Source organism: Ambystoma mexicanum, chromosome 6p, assembly GCF_040938575.1.
Source record: "Ambystoma mexicanum isolate Mex_15411 chromosome 6p, UKY_AmexF1_1, whole genome shotgun sequence".
Taxonomy (NCBI): Eukaryota; Metazoa; Chordata; class Amphibia; order Caudata; family Ambystomatidae; genus Ambystoma; species Ambystoma mexicanum.
This window is the reverse complement of record NC_090935.1, coordinates 155,211,012-155,230,402: the sequence shown is the minus strand read 5'-3', so window position 1 is coordinate 155,230,402 and position 19,391 is coordinate 155,211,012. Positions and strand designations below refer to the sequence as shown.

General features: G+C 48.8%; 1 protein-coding gene across 11 annotated transcripts in view; it reads right to left on the bottom strand.

Moving 5' to 3' along the window:
• UBAP2 (ubiquitin associated protein 2) overlaps positions 1-19,391 on the bottom strand; it is a 1,758,279-nt gene that overhangs the window by 1,205,759 nt on the left and 533,129 nt on the right. For all 11 annotated transcript variants that reach the window (XM_069626852.1, XM_069626853.1, XM_069626850.1 and 8 more), the window contains one exon: positions 19,174-19,226. In XM_069626852.1, the coding sequence (XP_069482953.1) occupies positions 19,174-19,226 (53 nt within the window). The remainder of the gene's footprint in view (positions 1-19,173; positions 19,227-19,391) is intronic.

Sequence of the window (19,391 nt, the reverse complement as noted above, 5' to 3'; positions counted from 1 at the left end):
CTTTGACTGAACTGGGTGCTTTGGTTAGAGGGCCAGTTGGTAGCAGAGTAAAATTGTTGTTGGCTTTGCTGCTGGCGTTGGCCACGAAAGGAGCATCTATTGCCATAGCTGCGTCTGTTAGGTGGCCTAAAAATTTGGTCAAGAGTCTTGATGGTATCAAACTTCTTCGCATGTTCTAGGGCCTCATCAACTGCTTTTCCAAACAGATGTGTTTGCTCTATGGGCTTATTTAATAGGGAAGCCTGGGTTTCTGGCTTAAATCCTGAATTGCGCAGCCAGACATGGCGTTTGAGAAGTATTCCCTGAACCAGGGAACGGCCAGCTGTCTCTGCTGCATCTGAGGAGTTATTTACGATGCCCTGGTTTACAAGAGTTCCCTCCGATATAGTAGCCAACAGGCGTGAACGCAGGGGTTCTGGTGCGTCCTCTGCTTCGCTGCGCAGCTTGCTCCACTGTGCATCTGCGTAGCTAGCTAGTAGGGAATTGTTATTCGCAATCCTAGTTGAGAAGGCGGCGGAGGTCGTGATTCTCTTCCCAAGTGCATAGAGCTTCTTGCCCTCTTTGTCAGGTGGTGCCTCACTAGTAGATAGTGGTACCCCCGCTCTTTCTTGTGTTAGTAACTACCAGAGAGTCCGGAATAGAATGTCCCCTGATGTACAAAGGGTCAGAAGACGAAGGGCTGAAGAGCTTTTCTATCCGAGGGTTGACCCCTCTGACTAAGGCCGGATTGGAAAGGGAAGGAGTTATTCTTCTCCTTATAGAAGCCAGGAGCGGAATAGACTGACTGACCGGGGCTTTTTCTTTAATAACTTTTTATACAAAGTCTATGTCCGGAAGAGTCTCCCCTGTGTCTATTTCAAAATGCACTGCTGCCTTGCGCAATAGTGCATTAAGTGAAGGTTGGTCATCTATGGGGGAGGTGTTCCCAATAGGCGAGTCCTTGGGAGGAGAAGGGTGAAAGACATCAGGGTCTGAGTGCACTGATGGGGATTGCCAAGGCTGCACTGATGGGGAGTGCCAGGGCTGTGAGGTAGCTGTATCTTCTTCAAAAGCTCCTGCGCTAGTGTAAGGGTCTTCCTCAAACCTCTCCTCCTCATGTTCTTCCTCTCCACCTAAACACTCATCATCCTGGAGGTATTGCTCCTCTTCAGTGAGGTCATATGCATCTGTAGAAGGGGGGAAACAGCCTAGGAATCTTGACCCTAGGGTCATCCTGGGGTCATCCTGGGTCCATTCTCTTGGTCTTTTGGGTGTGGGTGGGGTTTGGCTACCCAACAATCTCTCCATCTTTTCCATACAAGAATGGAGTCTTTCCAGGGTCTCATGGGGAACCCCTGAATAGTCTAGAGGGGGGAAATCAGTGTTTTCACCTTCAAAACGCTCCCACAACGTCGACGAAAGGTTTCAGTCGCCCTCAGAAAAGCCCTCCGGTAGTTCAGAAGTGCCTTTAGATGAATGGGGCAGTTCCTGGCTACTCTTGTGCTTTTTCGGCATTTCTATTTCCTTGGGTGCGGTATTAGACGTCTGTTTCGTCGTCCGCTTACGTTTGTCCTCGGAAACAATTCTCGCCAGACTCTCGACGACGAGTTCGTCAGTCGAGGGTTCTGGAGTCGGCGTTGCCTGCGTTGCGCGTTGTTTTTCAACGGCCACTCTATGGAGCGTTACGTCGGATGTTTTTGAGGTAGCGCCCGTGTTAGATGACAGCCCAATCGCTGGTCGCGGCTGCGTTTGCGGGTGGGGCTTGAGACCCTTGCGGTCTGAGGTCGACGCCGGAGTGCCCTGCGTCCCCTTCGGCGCTGGTGGATCCTTCGTCCTCGACGAAGAAGAGCCGTGGGTTGTGTGCTTAGGCCTATGGGGTCTGTGTGCGTCCTTGTCGCCGGGGTGTTCATCCCCATAAGCAGGGCGTGAGCCGAGCCAGTCGGGGCCGGGGACGGACGTCGAGGAGCGCGAGCGCTCCTTCTGGGGGTTAATGACTTCCGTAACGGACGTCGAGTTATCACCCTCCTCGTCACTTTCTGTAACAGCGGTGGCGGGTGAGGAAACTGACTTCGACATAGCGTAGTCCACCCACCTCTTAACTTTCCGTTCTTTAAGAGTTCTTGGTTTCAAGAGCTTACAGGCCGCGCAGCTGTCCTCTTTATGATCGAGGGGCAAGCAACGATTACAGAGCTTGTGTTTGTCCTTCCAAGTGTATTTGCCCCTACAGCGTGGGCAAAACTTAAAAGGTGTCCTCTCCATAGCTGAGGCAATAAAAACTGGTGATAACAACCCCAAGGGAAAGATAGGGGAGAAAGAAAGACATTCTCGACGAGAAGATAAAAGTTCGAACCCCCCCACGTGTTCGGCAGCGCCAAGGGATCTCCTCCGTCGAAAACTTGCTCGGCGGAGAAACAGCTTCACAGCTAACGTCGAGGGGAGGGATCTTTAACAATAAGTGTATATTAAGGACCGAGGTCCGTAGTAAATGTTTTGCAATGTCTCTCTAGGAGCTCCGCGTAAGGCGACCATAAGCTGGGCGGAAAAAAACAATCTGAGGGACCTCGACGCGTGAGGGATTGTGGGTACAACGCACGTCACTATAGGGAGAGTGTTACAGAGACGCCTTGTCGACGTCCCCTTTTCGACTACGAAAAACAAAATGCAATACTCCGCAGTGACCACTGGATGTCGGACCTATGCACAGCATGTGATTCTAAGCAGATTAACAAACATCAGAAATGTATTTATCAAAGAAACCTTGAGTGTAAGTTTATTTGAACACTTGGGATTGTAGACCTCTGTGTAACATTACAGTTCACATCTCCTCTAGAGATAAGCCTGGCTGCTCAGCTCCTATACCAAAACTGTGTAGTACAGACTTATACCAAAGGTTGGTTTTGCTTACACCAGTAGTCCTAGCTGTGTGTAGTATTCCCAAAGGGTACTGCATACAAACTTTGCCTAACACTGCAGACCGGAGAAAACTTCTTCCGAGGGGGTTGGGAGGCCAGGGGACGTCCTGAAAATGTCTTTGAGGAAATGTTTAATCAGCCTGTCACTGAACAGCAGTGTAGAGTTGTGCTGCCTCGTTAATCTGGAGATGACAGCCAAGAGGGCCTTGATCGAAGACAACGCCAGACATCCCCCCCCATCGCCAACAGCAGAAGATCAGGCAGGAGTTGAGGCGAAACCTGCAATGGCTGGACGTTCAGTTGCCGCAAGCAGCAGGCACATAACCTTTTCCACTTTCGCTGTAAGAAACATTAGTAGACTGCACCCTTGCGGCCGCCAAGTTGCAGCGACCGTCCTGTGGAATGCTAAGGTATCCAAATCCAGAGTGGTCAGGAGCCATGCTGAAGGCTGAGGTATCCGGGGTCGTGATGCCACACCTTTCCTTCGTTCTGTGACAGACAATCCGGCTCTGACTCCAGATGAAGAGTGTCGTCCACTGCTATGTGAAGAAGGTCCAAGAACCAGGTCTATAGGGCCAGAACGTACCTACCAGGATCACCTTGCACGGAACCTTGCGCAGCTTCTGGATCGTTTTCCGGATCAGAGGAAAACGAGGGAACGCGTATGCGAACAGGCCCATCCACGGGAAAGACTGCGTCGCCCTCGAGTCCAGATGAGCCACCCTGCTAGCGAAGAGGCTTCACTGCCCGTTTCCCGGGCTGGCAAATAAGTCCAGCTGGGAGTCCCCCATTTTCTGAATAGCCTCACCACCTGGCCGTCCTTCAGTCGCCATCTGTGCATCTGAACAGTGTCTCTGCTGAGAGCATCCGCCTGCTCGTTTTGAACCCCAGGCAAATAGTAAGCCACCAGTTGAATCTTGTGCGCTATGGCCCAGTGCCAGACCGTCTGAGCCTCCTTGGATAGGGACTGTGAATGTGTGCCACGCTGTTTGCAGAGATAAAACAGTTGTGTTGTCTGTCGGAATCCGGACCACCAAGCCCTGAATGAGGAGCAATAAAAAAAAGATTTCAGTGCCCAGTGTACTGCCCTCAACTCAAGAAGGCTGATGTGCAATGAAGCCTCCTTGAGGGACCATAGGACTTGGAACTGAAAACTGTCGAGGTGAGCTACCAAGCCACCTTGGAAGTGTGTTTCGATCATATACTGAAAGGCTGGCTCCACCGAGGGCATACCCCGTACTATGTTGCCGTAGCAAGTCCACCATTGCAGGGCTTCTGCCAGCACCTGGGAGATGAGAACCTTGTCGGACCACGCATTAAGAACCTGTGACCATCATGAAGCAAGAAACTCCTGTACTGGCCGCATGAAAAAGAAAAATACGAATTCGGAATGAGTGGGATGCAGGATGCCATGGAGCCTAGAAGAGACCTGTATACCCGGACCGTGATAAACGTTCCCGGCACCAAGGAACCTGCCATGGACCACAGCTTCTGTATCCTTTCCACAGATGGCTTCACCAGATTGAGATGCGCATGACAAGATTTGGCCAAGTTGACAGCAAAGCCCAGACGCTGCAAAAGGATCATAGCCTCCTGGAGAGACTCAGACGCCCGCTGACGAGTCGCCCCCCCTAGCCAACCAGTCATCCAGGTACGGATAAACACAGTGACCTTCCCTGCGGAGGTAAGCTGCCACCGGAGCCAGGCACTTGATGAGTGCTGCGAGTCGACTTGAGGCCAAAGGGGAGGACCCGAAACTGGTAATGCTAGTCGCCAACCACAAACCGTTGAAACTTGCGATGTTTGGGGTGCATTGGGATATGGAAATAAGCATCATCTAGATCGAAGGACGCCAGGAACTCCCCAGGCTGCACCGCCCAGATAACGTCCTGCAACATTAGCATCCTGAACCTTTGGCCTTTCACATGTTTGTTTAGCGGCCTCAGGTCCAGAATGGGGCAACGGTTCCTGTTTTTTCGTCCTAGAAAAAAAAAAGTAGGTTCCTTATCCTCTTTCAGACTTCAGGAACCTTTCTATAGAACCTTTCTCCAGCATCAGGCGCACCTCCTGCCACAAGACCTGCCGATGCGGCTGCAAGACCTTCACCGGTGGAATAGGGAGCAGTGGATACTGGAACTCTAACAAGTGGCCGTATTGTATTACATCCAGCACCCATCGGTCCGTCGTAATCAAACACCACTCATCGACATGTTGCGCCACTCTACCTCCAAGTGGACTGCCGTTGTGGCAGTCATTGTTGAGGCTTGGACTGGCGGCCTCAAGTAGAGGAGGTGGAACCTCTCCTCCGTTGACTGATATTCCTTGGCTCGCTGAGCTGACTGGCAAGATCGACGAAACACCCGAGGAATAGCTGGAGCGACTGTAGCCTTTGTCGCGTGATACCGCAAACCTGCTGATCCCCGAAATGAGTGAAAGGGATGAAACTAACGCCTACCCTGCAGCGTTGCCAGGGGCCTCGCCTTATCCGAATCCTCCTTCATATTCTTTAGAGCCTCGTCAATTTTCTCCCCAAAAAGCTGCTCCCCTCGCAGGGCATGTCAACCCCTTTATGCTGCACTTCAGGTCGGAAAAAGGTACAGCACAACAATGCTTGCTGTCGGAGGACGACCCCATTATTTATCTGTTTAAACCCGGAGTCAGACGTCCACTACAATATTAATGCTATGATTGGAGGCTTCCTCCCGTACACAAACCAGAAGAAGAAGCAGCACCTCCTTACGCTGCTGCTCAGACAGATGGTCCAACAGCAGAACCAACCTGTGGCACAGTTCCCCGTCGTCAAGGGGCATAATAGCCAACAAGTTGGTCTCCTTCACAGTCATCGCCCCCACCGTCAGCACCTTCATGCCAAAGGCCTCGAGCTTACGGCCCTCATTGTCTGAGGCAGTCGCACACTTATGCTGGCTATGCGCCATCCTACTGGGAGCCGGTGACACGGCTGACTCCTCCCTGGGCTGCAACATGATGCACTTCGGGGTGGACTCAGGTGCCTTAAACTTTATCCATGCGGGCCTTGACCACAGGCTCCGTGAAAGGATGACGCATCGTGCGCAGCCCTTCCTGCCACCCTTGACCACAGGCTCCGTGAAAGGATGACGCATCGTGCGTAGCCCTTCCTGCCATAGTGGTCCAAAATGGGGCTACAGTAGACAGCCTTCTGCCTTTTCCCCAAATGATCGAACACAAAGCCGTCTTTCCTCTCCTCCTCCAGAGGAAGGCCAAACTCATGGCAAGCCTTGGCCATCATGGCGTGAAAAGCACCGACATCTGGGGTGAGGGCTGTGCTGGATTGCTCAGGGGATCACGTTTGGGTCCATATCCAAGGTATCCGCCACCTGAGCGAGGACAACACCGTAGCGAGGGTGTCTTGCGGGACGCTATCTGGTTCAAACTCCACCAGCTCTCCTTCCTGATCCTTACGAGGAGGGGTGCCCTCCCCTAGGAGATGGAACCGGAGGCTGAACCTGAGGAGATTTCCTTGGTGGACCCCCACCACAACCTTCGGGCGGAGAATGGCTGGTACCACCCATCCCAAGTGCTCCACCGGGGTTTGGGGCACTGGGAGCTAGGCATCCAACTGTCAGCGTAGCAACTGCAGCGTAGTCAGCACATACCGGGAGAGCAGGGAGTGCGGGTTCAACAACAGATACTGAGGCGAAACAGCCCACAGGCCGTCCGACGTGGATGGAACCGCCGGCCGAACGCCAAAGGGTCCAGGAATGGATGAGACTCCTCCGGACTCTAGACCAAATCGTAGGTGGAGGCATCTTACTGTAGAATCTCCATCAGTAGCAAAGGTGCAAAGCCGGTCCCAGACTGCCACAGCACCTGCCCGGAAGGCAATGGATCTCCATCAGACCACAGCAGACCCGCAGAACTCAGAAGTCCCACACCTGCCGAAATAGCGGTTGAAGCAGTCCACGTTGTGGTCGCCAGCAAGGCCATAGATGAGGTTGTCGGCAAGGTGGACAAAGGGATCAGTGGCATCACAGCAGTCGACTGGGCACCATCGTCGATGAGCTTGTCCGCGGAATCGAGTCCCCACTCAGCAACCTGCTTGGATGCGGAGCTAAATGGCGTCTGGAAGACTATTTGCCCAATGGTGAATGATGACGATCTTTCGACGATATCTTCATAGACGAGGAAGACTAATGTGACCGCAACTACTTGTCTAAATACTGAGGGCCTGCGCGATGGATCACCAGGCTTCCCTGGCTGGCCACTGGAATCCAATTTATCAGGCCGTGGTGCCAGCGTGCCTGGAGCAAGGCCTCCGGACCCTGTGCCTGTCTGCACCAGCCTCATCACCGTAGACCCACTGCCTTTTTCGAAACCCAAAGCCGTGTTTGACCCCAGGCGCGGTTTCTTCACCACCGGCTCTGCCGACTGCGCCCTCTGGCGGGGAGGAGACCTCTTTGCCGAAGAAGTGAAAGATTTGCCCCCGCAGGCTGAACCAACCTCTGATCCCGGATAGGCCTCTTCGTTCAACCAGCAAATGAGCTGTCGGTTACGGTCTTTGAGCGTCTTCTGGGAGAACCCCTGGCAAATCTTGAAGTTCTCCATGGAGTGATTGGGGTACAGACAATACAGACAGTCAGCATGACCGCCCCCTTCATACACGTTGAGGCCGCAGGTCTCGCATGGCCGGAACAACGATTTCTTCGGGCCCACAGATGACATGATGGGCCTGGAACACCGTAGCAATGAAGCCGTAGAAAGTCTGAAGAGCAGAAAACTATTCTCAAGAGCGAACACGTGGTAATCCCAATAGTTGAAACAGTTGAAATCTGAAGGGAAGCCGCAAATGCAGGGCTATTTATACTTTGTCCTATTGGTGCAGCGTAGAGCACCCATAAATACGTCGATAGGACAACAAAGTGTTCCATAGGAAAACTGCTATATTAAAGTTATCGAGGTTTCCCAGCCTGGCGACGGGGAATATTCACAGCATGTGAATCTATGAAAGATCCAATGCTCAAGAATGAGTTGGACCCGCTCCTGGTGCATCCTGTGAATAATCTCATTAAGAAGTGGTATTGGGAAAAGCGCAAGCAAATCTCCTTGACCAGTTTTTCTACAACGCGTTCCACCACAGACCCTGTTTGGTCGTACCCAGACACGTAGTCTGGGCATTGTGTGTTGTGCCATTTTGCAAATAGAGCCATGTTTGGAGGACCTTAGTTTGAGAAGGCTTCATGTAGAATGTCTTTGTGCAACTGCCATTCGCGTTTTTATGGAAGTTATAAGTCTTAAGACATCGGCTAGACAGTTGTGTTGCGATAGGAGGAACACGTTACGTTTTAATGCCCAATTTCATATGTTCTGTGCTAGTTTAGACAGACTTGGAGAATTTGTTCCCCCCGTTTGTTTATATAAAATATGGCTGTCTCCGCCTGAATGTGTTGAAAGGCTTGGAAGACTGAGCACTGCTAACAACTCTAGGAGGTTCATGAGCTTCTTTGTAAGTGATTTGAGTCCACTTGCTGTGAGCACTGTGGTGATAATGTGCTGCCCAGCCTCACAGTGATGCAGCTGTGGTAAGAGTGATTTGCACTGCGGGGTTGTTGAATGATTTCCCTTGCAGAAGATTCTCCTTCATCCACCATTGTAGAGAACAAACTAAGTTTTGCAAAATTACCACTATCATCCCATTGACCACTTGATTGCGACCATTGTTTCAGTAGCCACTGTTGCATAGGACATGCCTGCAGCTGGGTGTGAGGGAATATGTAAATGCAGGAGGTCATCATCCCCAGTAGGATCATGGCCTTCCGTGTGGTTACCCGATGACCAGCTACAGAATGTGAAATTTGAAATAGAACACTTTGCACCCTCTCATTAGAGGGGAAGACTAAAGCAGGTCTAGATTTCGGCTCCAAGAAATTGTTTTGTTTGACTTGGAACAAGGTTTGTTTTCGTTGATTGTGAAGCCTTGATTGACGAGCAGGTTTATATTCTCTTGGGTGTTCTGATGACACTTTCAAGGTGTCTTTCCTGTTATTAGCCACTCGTTGAGATTAGGGATCACTGGAAGTGTCGGGGTGGGGGAAGTACAATAATAACCAGCGCTCCAGATAAGGTGTGTATCTGACCTTTTTACGCACTTAATTGGTGTGAATACAGCACCTTTATTTTTCCTATTCGCATCCATTACAAGGCAATTCTTGGCAGCACGACCATAAATCATGGAGTTCACGACGGACATCCAACTGGGTTAAGTCATGATCTGTTTAACACATTTCTGTGTTGCTCATTTCATCTAGCAAATACTTAAATGTAACACTTGGTAATACTTTTTTGTGTGTTTTTCACTTTGTTCAAATGCTTTAATTTTCTGAATTATTTTAAGAATTTTGCATCACTAATGTGCATCGCTAATTGTTATAACACTTCAGGACGTTTCATTAGAATTAGCCTGATTTTGAAGCTTTGTGTAGTACAATGTAAAAGTGTGTTCTAGCAAGGGCTGTGTTAGGCAAGATTGTATGCAGTATCCTTTGGGTGCACTACAACAAGCCTGGCCTCCTGGCAATAGGACCCCAACCTTTGGTACAAGTCTGTACTACACAGGTTGGTAGTGTGTTGAGCAGCCAGGCTTGGCTCAAGAGGGGTCAATACAAGCTGTAGGGGAGTTACAGATTCACAGTGACAAGTGTTCAAAGAAACTCTTACACACAAGTTTTCTTGAATGAACAATTCATTTAACTGTCAGTCAGTTAGAATAAGCCTTCTTCAGAAGGGGGCAATATACCAGAAACACTCAAATACACTTCAAAACGCACACTATAGAGGTTGTCAAAGGGAAAGGTTATGACACAAGAGCTCTCACAAATCTTCGCAGGTAAGTACTTTTAGTTAAACAAAAAAAAAAAACAATGTAAAGTTTGTCAACCCTTTCCTGGAAGGAAGACCAAACGCATTCACAGAGGGAAGAGGAGTCATTCACGGAACCAGGGTAAGCCAAAGTCAACTGAGCAAAAGTCCAGGTGGAGCTAAGGCACTTTTCAGAGGTAGGTAAAAAGTCTTGCACAATGTTTTAAAAGTCTTTGTAGAAAGAAGAATTCAAGGTAGGGCCACAAGCGATTTAGGCTTGTGAGGTAAAGAAGCAACCAGCAACTCTACTGAGCAACCGACAGAACACGTGTAGTTACACGACAATAGGTAAGTTGTCTGACTTTCAGTACCTTTAGATTGAAGAACAGTGCAGCAGATGACTTCTGTTCCTGTGCAGCTCTGAAGATCTCACTGTTCCTGGGCCTCAGTCGTGGGGACAAGAGGGAGGACTTCTGGGGACTCCTGCACTGCAATGGCACGGTCACAGCTCGCAACCGACAATCTTCAAACAAGTGGCACTTCGGTGTTTCAGCTCCTCGCAACTATGGTAAATAACACTGGGGTTTCTTGCTGTCGAGATGAACTTTCCCTGCTTCTTGGGTCCAGCACTCTGTTGAGGTAGCTCAGGCTCGGTCAGTCCTGCTTCCTGGGAGTCCGGAGGATCTTCCTGGAGCGCTTGGCCAACTTAAAAGCAACGCACACAATCTGGTGTTCCTCTCCCTAGCGTTGGTTTCCAGCAGCAACTCTGGAAATTCAACTAGCTCTGAGAGGATGTCAAGGTGGCTAACTTTGGACTTGATTGGTCCCACCAACTCAAATGGAGAAGTCGTCCTTGCAAGGGCTACTCTGTTGATACGAATTTGGAATTTCAGCACAGCAGCAGGGCTTCACCGAGCAAACCAATGATCCAGTAGTTGCAGCAGGCGTCCTCTTCAAGTTGATCTTCAGTTCCTCCGCCCAGTGGTCGACTCTGCCTTCCAAGCCAAAAGCCTCGCCTTTCATGCAGGTTTCTCCCATTCATTACAGCCTAGCTGTCAGTCGCCCAGCAGAGTGGCTGTCCTTGCCGGACAGTCAGCCAGCCAATCACTACAGAGTGCAGTTGTGTCTCCTAGGAGACCAAGCACGGAGTTTCGGGCACCTCCCTCACTTCCTGCCCCCACCAGAACCCAGAAGCCAGAGGCAGACTTCACTCGTGAATCCCGCCAAAGGCAAAGCGAACAAAGGGACCAAACATGGTTTGGCGCGCAGAGTAAATGTCAAGAAGGAACTTTCCACAAAAAAAGCTGAAAAAAAGACCAGGGTAATTTCGACAAAAATGGCACCCATGGGTGTTTTACAGCAGCTGCGAATGCAGACCACTGTAAATGCACACCACGGTTGTTAAAATTAAACCACTGCCACCAGCCATTCATCCGGGAAAGGGTAACAAAATTGTTACATGAGAAGCTAGACAAAGGGGATAATAAGTAACCCCTTCAGCATCCTATGATACGATAGTGTGTGCTTGGTCTGGGAAGTTAAAAGTGTAAGCAAAGTCAATTTCACTTCACTGCTCTTGGAAACAGTTTATCCAAGAGAAGGTATTTAAACCTTTGAGACATCTGGAAGACATCCCTGTGTCAGTGCACTGAAGGTGCAGTAATGTAAAAAGACGATGCCTATGGAGTTTGTCAGACTCCACAAACAAAAGAAAAACAATGTTCAAAAACATTAAAATACATGAGAGTGGGGAAACATTGTCATTCTCTCCAGGCAAAAAAATTAAAGTCCTTCAGTCCAGCAAATGAGCTGGGGTCTCCAAGGTAGAAAGGAATTGGCACATTTCTGAGAATTCTCCCGTACACAGGGTGTACCTGGATATGGCGGTGAGATGCACCTTGATAGAAGCATGAGCCAGTCCCGCTTTGGCCAAGGAAATAAAGTATGGTAGAAGTTGCAGAGCCATGACACGCAGAGGAATAATCTGAGTTCAGCACCACACAGAAGAGTTTCCATTCATGTCCATAGCACTTAAATGCTAACGAGGCTCAGCCCTGGCCAGGATGTCCTTACATTCTGCAGGTAATACAAAAACTGCAAACTAAGGCTGCAGGAGCCATGCCCTCAGGTTCAGGGACTCTGCGCTGTGATGCAGAAATCCCCCCTCACCCCCTTTTCCCAGCCCCCAGTCTGGGGACAGCAGCAGCTGGGTGGACCGGGCCACTGAGACGTAGGAAGTCCTTAAACCAGATTTGTCTCAGCCACGCTGGGGCGACAGCCATCATCCTGCAGTGATATGGTCGGAGTGTGTTGATCACACGCAAGTGAGTGGGAATGGCAGGAGGCGTACAGAAATCATCCCTCCCACGGAAACGCATCCCTAATGTTCCTCAGTTGAGGGAACCTACTGGCAAACCTTTGACACTGTTCGCTGCCCTCGCAAAAACATCTATCTGGAGCTGGCCCCATTTGCTGAACAGAAAATTCACCTGGTCCTGGCAAAGTTCCCACTCATGGCAAGAGCACAGATCCCTGCTGAGCAAGTCCGCAAGGTGAAACGGAACAAGGAACAGGTCTTGAAGAAAAGCCATGCGCCACAGGTCCTGGGCTTCCTTGTAAAGTGCTGGTGAGCATGCCCCCCCCGTTTCCGGAAGTAAAACATGGTGGTGGTATTGTCTGAAGATCCGAACCACCTTGAATTTCAAAGCCGGGAGCAAAGACTTGAGGGCTCAGAATACTGACCTAAGTCCCAGGACGTTGAAGTGTAGGTCCCTCTCCTCCGGTTGCCAGAGGCCTTTGCCGTGCATCTGTCTGGTGTGGGCTCCCCATCCCTCTAGAGAGGCGTCCGTGGTGACAGCTTCCCGATAAGGAGGAACCTGAAACGGAGCTCACTGGATGAGGTGCGGCCATACGCCCCACCACTGAAGCGGCCGACTTAACTGTTGAGCAAGATCTGGTCCGCAAAATTCCACGAAAACTGCATCCACCACACATCCAGGAAATCCTAGAGAGTTCTCGTGTGCCGTCTGCAAAGGCGAACGAGGCTATGCAGGAGGACATCATGCCCAGCAGCAACTTGATGGACTGAACCGTCGCAGTCTGCACCAACGACATTCGCTGTACCTTTCACAGTATATACTATGTTGAGCCGGGCACCTAGAAACAGTGCGTAATGAGATAGCGTCAAGCAAGACTTATGAATAGTTTATGGAGAACCAAAACTCCGTCGTGCGTCGTGCACTGTCTACGATGTGTGGACAGCCGCCAGTATGCCTCTGTGGGAACACACCAGCCAATCATCCAAGTAGGGGTATATGTGTAGACGAAGATGCACCCGGCCCAGGAACTTCATAAACACCCTTAAAGCTAATTTCAGGCCAAAAGGTAGAGCCCTGAACTGGTAATGCGGTCCTTGCACCACAAGCCGTAGGAACTTGCAGTGTTTCTTGTGAATGGGGATGTGGAAGTAGATGTTCTCCAGTTCCAACGTCAGAAAATGTCCTTGCTCCAGCTGACCGAGCAAGTGTTGCAACGTGACCACCCAGAACTTTTGGGACTTCAAGTACTTGATGATGATGATGATCTAGGATCGGCCTCCATCTCCCCACCACCCGTCCACATCACCAAACCCTACTTTTTTTCTTTCGAACCAGAAAGTATCTGGAGTATACTCCGGAGCCCTGGAGATGCTGGGGGACAGGCTCTATTGCCCATTTCTGTGACATAGCCCGCACCTCCTGCGGAAGCTGTGGTCCTTGTTCTTGTCACTGAATTGGCAGGATACGTGGACGCCTGCATTGGAATTCCAAGGTGTGTCCCCGTCAAAAAACGTTTACAAGGAGCGTGCTGGCTCTGTGTCAGTCTATATTGCTTGCAAAGACTTGTCGACCGCCTATCCGAAGGTTCTCGTCGAACAGCATATCCAGTACCTTAGTTTCAACGTCCCGGCGATGCAGGGACACCCCGTTTCCCATCTGGCAGGAGGCCACCTCTCCTTCCTGAAAGAGCTCCAGTGCCTTGACCCTCTTTGTCTTCGGGCAGGAAGTCCATAATAGGACTCAACTTGAACCATAGTTCCCGGTCATATCCGGAAAAGATGGCTAGGGCTTTAGCTGCCTTGATGGTAAAAGCTGCCGTGCAAATTAGTCTCTTGCCAATTGCATCCAACTTCTTCGAGACCATGGAGTCGAGCGAGGGCTAAGACCTTAAGCACTTCTGGCCCGAATCTGGGACCCGGTACTAATTCTCAAGCCTATCCCGCTTGGTCGGGACATACTCTGCTTTTTCCATTAGTGCCAGGCCCTCCTCCCAGATGTCAGATGCCGCCCAGATGCCAGAAAGGGACGAAACAAGATGGTCTTCTTGACTCACGCTGTTGGTATAGGAAGCCTGGTTTCTTGGTCTCCTCTGGGGTTTGCTGAAACAGTTCAGAGGCCCTTGATATGATAGAATGAAAGGATCCAAAGCTATTGGGTGGGGAGGCTCTATGGGGCTTGTCTGCATGTGAAGTCTGCCCGTCAGCCGCGATGAAGTCGTTACCGCCAGCGGCCGTGGTGGCTGTGCCCATGCCCCTGTGCAGATCCAGGGCTCTGGGTGGGGTCTTTTAGCGATGAGGTGGCAGAGGAATCGGATGATGGTTAGGGCCCTTTTGAGGGGTAGGGCTCAGCTTGGGAGGGGGGGTGAACAGGGGGAGGCGATAGGGGAGGGGGGGGGGGGGGGGGGTGGGTTTGCTTGTCCCGTGAAGGCATAGGTCCTGGAGATATCCTCTGCTGGATTTTGGTGACCAGCGTGTGCAGGATCATTGAAATCTCTCTCTGGCACATCCCTATGCCTATGGGTGAACAGAGCCAGCAGAGTCGGGTCTGGGCTGATAGGCCGCCTCTTGTGATTGTGTAGCAATCGTCCTGCAGATCATTGCCCTTGTCGGTACTAGAGTAGATCTGCTCCGGACTGCCTGGGGGCAGCCCCCGATACACTCACCAGGAAAACTGCCAGAGGGACCTGCTCTCTCCTTCTCAGGAGGTTGTTGTGGTCGCTGGGTCCATCCCAGACCTCGGAGTGGGCGCCGAATTCATTGCTGCTTACACAGTCGTAGCTCGCCTTGGGCGTACCACCACCCATGAAGTGGCCGCCCCCTCCTTCGCGGACCCAGTCTACAGCGATTTTGCCGCAGTCGTCATTGACTTGGATGATGAAATGTGTTGCTGCTTTTTTTTCGACCTGCCCTTGACTCTGCTTGACCTGCCATGCTACAAGGCCTTTGCCAGCTTCCACAGTCCTCTCTGGATTTGTCCTTTTGTCGGCTTTTCTACGAAAATGAGTTTTGCAGGGTTTGGGGACTTCCTCTTTGAAGAGTACCCTTTAGATGTTAGGCTCACTAAAGAGGTTGCTGATGATGGTGATCGCCTGTTGCCTGATTCAGGACCCGCATCAGCGGTGCAGAGCTTGGTCTTCTCTTAAACCCCCATGGGCGGGGTGTCCTCAAAGGATCTCGACCTGGCCTCGGAGGGAAGTTTGCTCCTCGGACCATCAGTGGCCTTGCTCGAATTGAGCCATGCTGAGTCTGCTGTAGCAGTCTTTTTTTGGTTTTTTCGAGAAACCATGGCACACCTTGCATCCCTCTTTGTGGTCCGGCTGAAGGCAATATGCAGTTATGATGCCGATGTTCCACAAAGACGTTCCATAATCCACAGTTCGGGAAAGGTTTGAAGAGGCTTCGACTTTTCTTATTCTCTTGGTCAATCTGGAAAAATGAATACCCTTCATTTGAATGATAAACGTAACTTGATGGCCATGGGCCAACCATCTTATGCACCGAATTGGAGAAAAATGAACTGCTATGCTTGACCGACGAGCGGCCATTTTAAATGTAGTAAGAATCGACATTTTGCTTGTTAACCATTGCTCATTGCTTTCTGTCTAAAAATTGCTTTGCCACTTGCAATTCTTGCGGATTCTGCTTACTCTGCTCAACTGTTAACATTGTTGTATGAATATGAAAGGACAAGGTCGCGGGGCTGAAGAGTTTGCTGAAACTCCTCATGAGTAGCCCAGAGAGGAATGCTACGCTCCCTCTCTGCAGCCTTGGGAGGAAGCTGCAGGGCATTTAATCACTTCACAGCTGCCAGCCAGTCTCGTACGATGGTAGAATATGTTAGAATAATACAGTTAAAGGCTTGAATTATGCTTCTCTTACGGCCCCCCTTCGCAAAACCCTTTAGAACGTGTCGGCTCCCAGGACACAAATAGTACCTCATAAATAGCAAAGCTTGGAATGTGGCTCTTCGCCCGTGTACAGATTGCTTCCAAGAACAGAACCACCATGTTCTAAAAGATGCCTCCGCACTTTCTAAATTGCACATTGTTACTAGAATAGACATCGAAAGCATTATAATCGTCATACCCGTCAGATATGTCCATCGTCATCCCGAGTTCAAAGGAACTTAATACAGAGGGGTGTTGAACATGACTTTGCTGATTGTATGATATGCATTTTGTATATATGTAACTGATGTACGTAATTCGCTCTCTTGCGTCCCTCGAGGTCTAGGAAACTCACGTCGCGTGAGATCAGAATTGGCCAATTGATACCATCTTTTGCTTGCAATAAACCCTAGCATTGGGAATTTGAAAACTTGTGTCTGGTGCATCTTTTCGTGTATGGTCATTGCCTTGTTTCCATAGCACGAGGGACCCCTAGGGGCCCCTTTCATCTTTACTCATGGTTCAAAAGTCATGAAGTAGGCCGGAGGCTGGGCGATCTCGAAACGTCTATGACGATCAGACGGTGGCTGAGGTTTTGCTGGTAGCGTATCCCCGCTGCCAGCCACGGTCCTTCGTCGAATATATTTAAGCAAAAAAAATAAATAAATAAAAAAAATAAAAAAATAAAAATAAAATTTTTTTTTTACTATTTTGGATAAACATCCGAAAAACACAAAAATAGCTTGAGAGCAACTTTAGGACTCCCAAAACTGAAGCATGCAGTGAAAATCTGAAGATGGCCCACAGGGGTGGAGTTTAGGGAGAGGACGGTCATTGGATGGGGCTGTATGACCCAAAAGACAATGATTGGTTTAAAGGAAAAATACAGTTTTAAAGTGAAACAGTTGTCTTTTACCAAGGATTACCAGCAGACGATTGGGAACATTCATGAGCATGTGAATTCATGCCAGACCCCATGCTGGAGAAGAACTAATACATTTTCATTTTAGGTGTATGTACCCTATAATGCTTTATAAGGTGTGGGGAACACATGCTCAACTTATGTACTGGCTGTGTGATCATCAGCAGGGGGGTGAGGGAGATTTTCTTCTGTGCTTCTCAGTTCTGTGGATTTGGGGCCCTTTTCAAGGTACCAAATATGGGGTGGTTGACACCACACTTCGCTTCAACACCGGATATCAGAATGCAGTGCAGACCTATGACAAGCTCAGGCATGCTGTACACAAGTCTACAGCACTCAAGCCATCTCCTGACTCCTGTATGAATGGGTCATAATCATCTTAACCAAGAAGGCCCACCACTTAAGAGAGTGCACGTTTTGTTATTGTACAATCGTCCGTGGAGAAGCTAGATGACCATGTCGAGTCAAACTAACCCAAGTCTCACTGAACCACATAAGATGACATACATTTTTGAGAAAGTTAAAAAAAATTGCCATATGTTTTATTACAATCCCCCCCCAAATAGATGATTGGTCAAAACCTATACAAAGAAATGACATCCATCTCCAATTCTTCCTCTCTCAATGGACATGGTTATCTTAACTACCATCTTCAGATCATATGCATAGCATACCCATCTTTGGGAATTCGTCCAGGGTAGGTCATGACATCAGCACATGGTTAAACATTCATATACAAAACAATCCATTGCAAGTCGCAACTGACCTGAAAACTCAAACATAATTGCACATGGTTCGCTTGGATATTTAAAAAAAAAAGCAGACTAAACAGGTTCCCTTTCAACTAGCGATAACCCTCTCATCCACCCCAATTTTACTGGTGTCCCGGAACATTCTAATCTAGATAACTACCATTTCAAGACGCATGGCCCCTGGCCACATCCAGTGTAAATAATCAAATCACATCGAGTATCAGTCAATTTTGTCTCAAGCGTTGCTTCACCCAACGTTTATTGCTGGTCAAAAACAAATAGCCGATGCCCTCTGTCAAGCTCCCATGCACTTAAGAGAGGATATCCGCATTCAGCGATACTACCAGGCCATTAAAAATCACGGCTGGTTCCTTTAGCTGAGCGGATCAGCCAAGGTCATATTTACTTATTTACCCATCCCCCTGGCCTCAAACTCTGCAAAAACTGTTTCTCAAAGTCAAACCCTGACTGTCGCATTTTAATCCATTTATAAAAAAAAAAGGCCACTACATGTTCATTTATAAATGCCCTTTGTATGTATATCAGTATGCATGCATGTTTAATAACTAGTTTACTCCAGAGTAGGTTCTCTACAGCCAGTCCCCTTCCTTGCATGAGTATTATGAAAACTCCTTGTTGCCCAGTTTCTAGGCACTTGCTGGCACATTAGGATCGTGATTTATATTTAATTTGGTGGTTTTGGCATGTCTTTCTATGTGCTTGCAAATCTAATATGTATCAACTTAAACAAAGAACACTAAATTAACACATCCAATTCACATGTAACTACACTGGATACATATACAAAATTAAAACATGCTAACTTTTCTGCATCCCCAGTCACAAATAAGGCGTGCGCAACATCAACCCCTCTTGATCACAGACTTTTCCTGACCACCGCATACTCTCCTCTCAGCACCCACCCACATGTCTGTTCCACATGAGTTGCACTATCGGAGCCTGGCCAACCCTGCTAAGCCTTATTTGGTCGAATGCACACACGCATCCTTATTTTACTCCTTTACCTCCAACATTCTGGACTTCGGCCCTCCGAAGGCATTCCCACCAACAGCTCATTGAGAGTAAAATAATTATAAAAAGGAGATATATATATATATGATACATTACTCACCGTAATCGTATTTCTGATGCTTGTATCTACTTAGATTCACATGCCAGCCCACCAGTTAGTGTTTTAATGTACAGCATTTGCCCTAGGGTATATGTCTTAAGTATGCTAAGAAGTGGAAAGGATCTACAATAAGGCCATTATACAGTTTTGACTCTGTTCTTGCCATAGTTTTTTTTAAACTCATGGTTACTTATTTTGAAATTCTGTAATCAAGATAACTTTTTTCAGTAAACCCATGTAATATTTGGCCCAACTTTACCTACCTACAAGCCTTCTTACCTCACCGGAGGGAAACTCGACTGCTATGCTACTCAGTTTGGATCATCTTTGGTCGACATGCTATATTTATTCTAACATTCATCAAATGAATAAACTGGTACACCGATGCCCAACCAACCAAAAAATGTAATGCAAGCCCTTGCTCAGAAAGACACTTACGTCTTCATTCCAGTCTTCAACTGCATAGTCTTCTATAGCATTTCTCCATGCACCTGTGGATGTAAGATTCACAAGCCATCAGTATTGTTTCACCACTGACAAGTAAGTGTTTTTCCAAAGGCTCGATTTAAAAATGTATATTTTGCCACCCATTTCGTAAGCTAGCGTTCTGAAAACATTGTACAATCTATCCGGTGCTAAAATAGTTTAGAAAATGA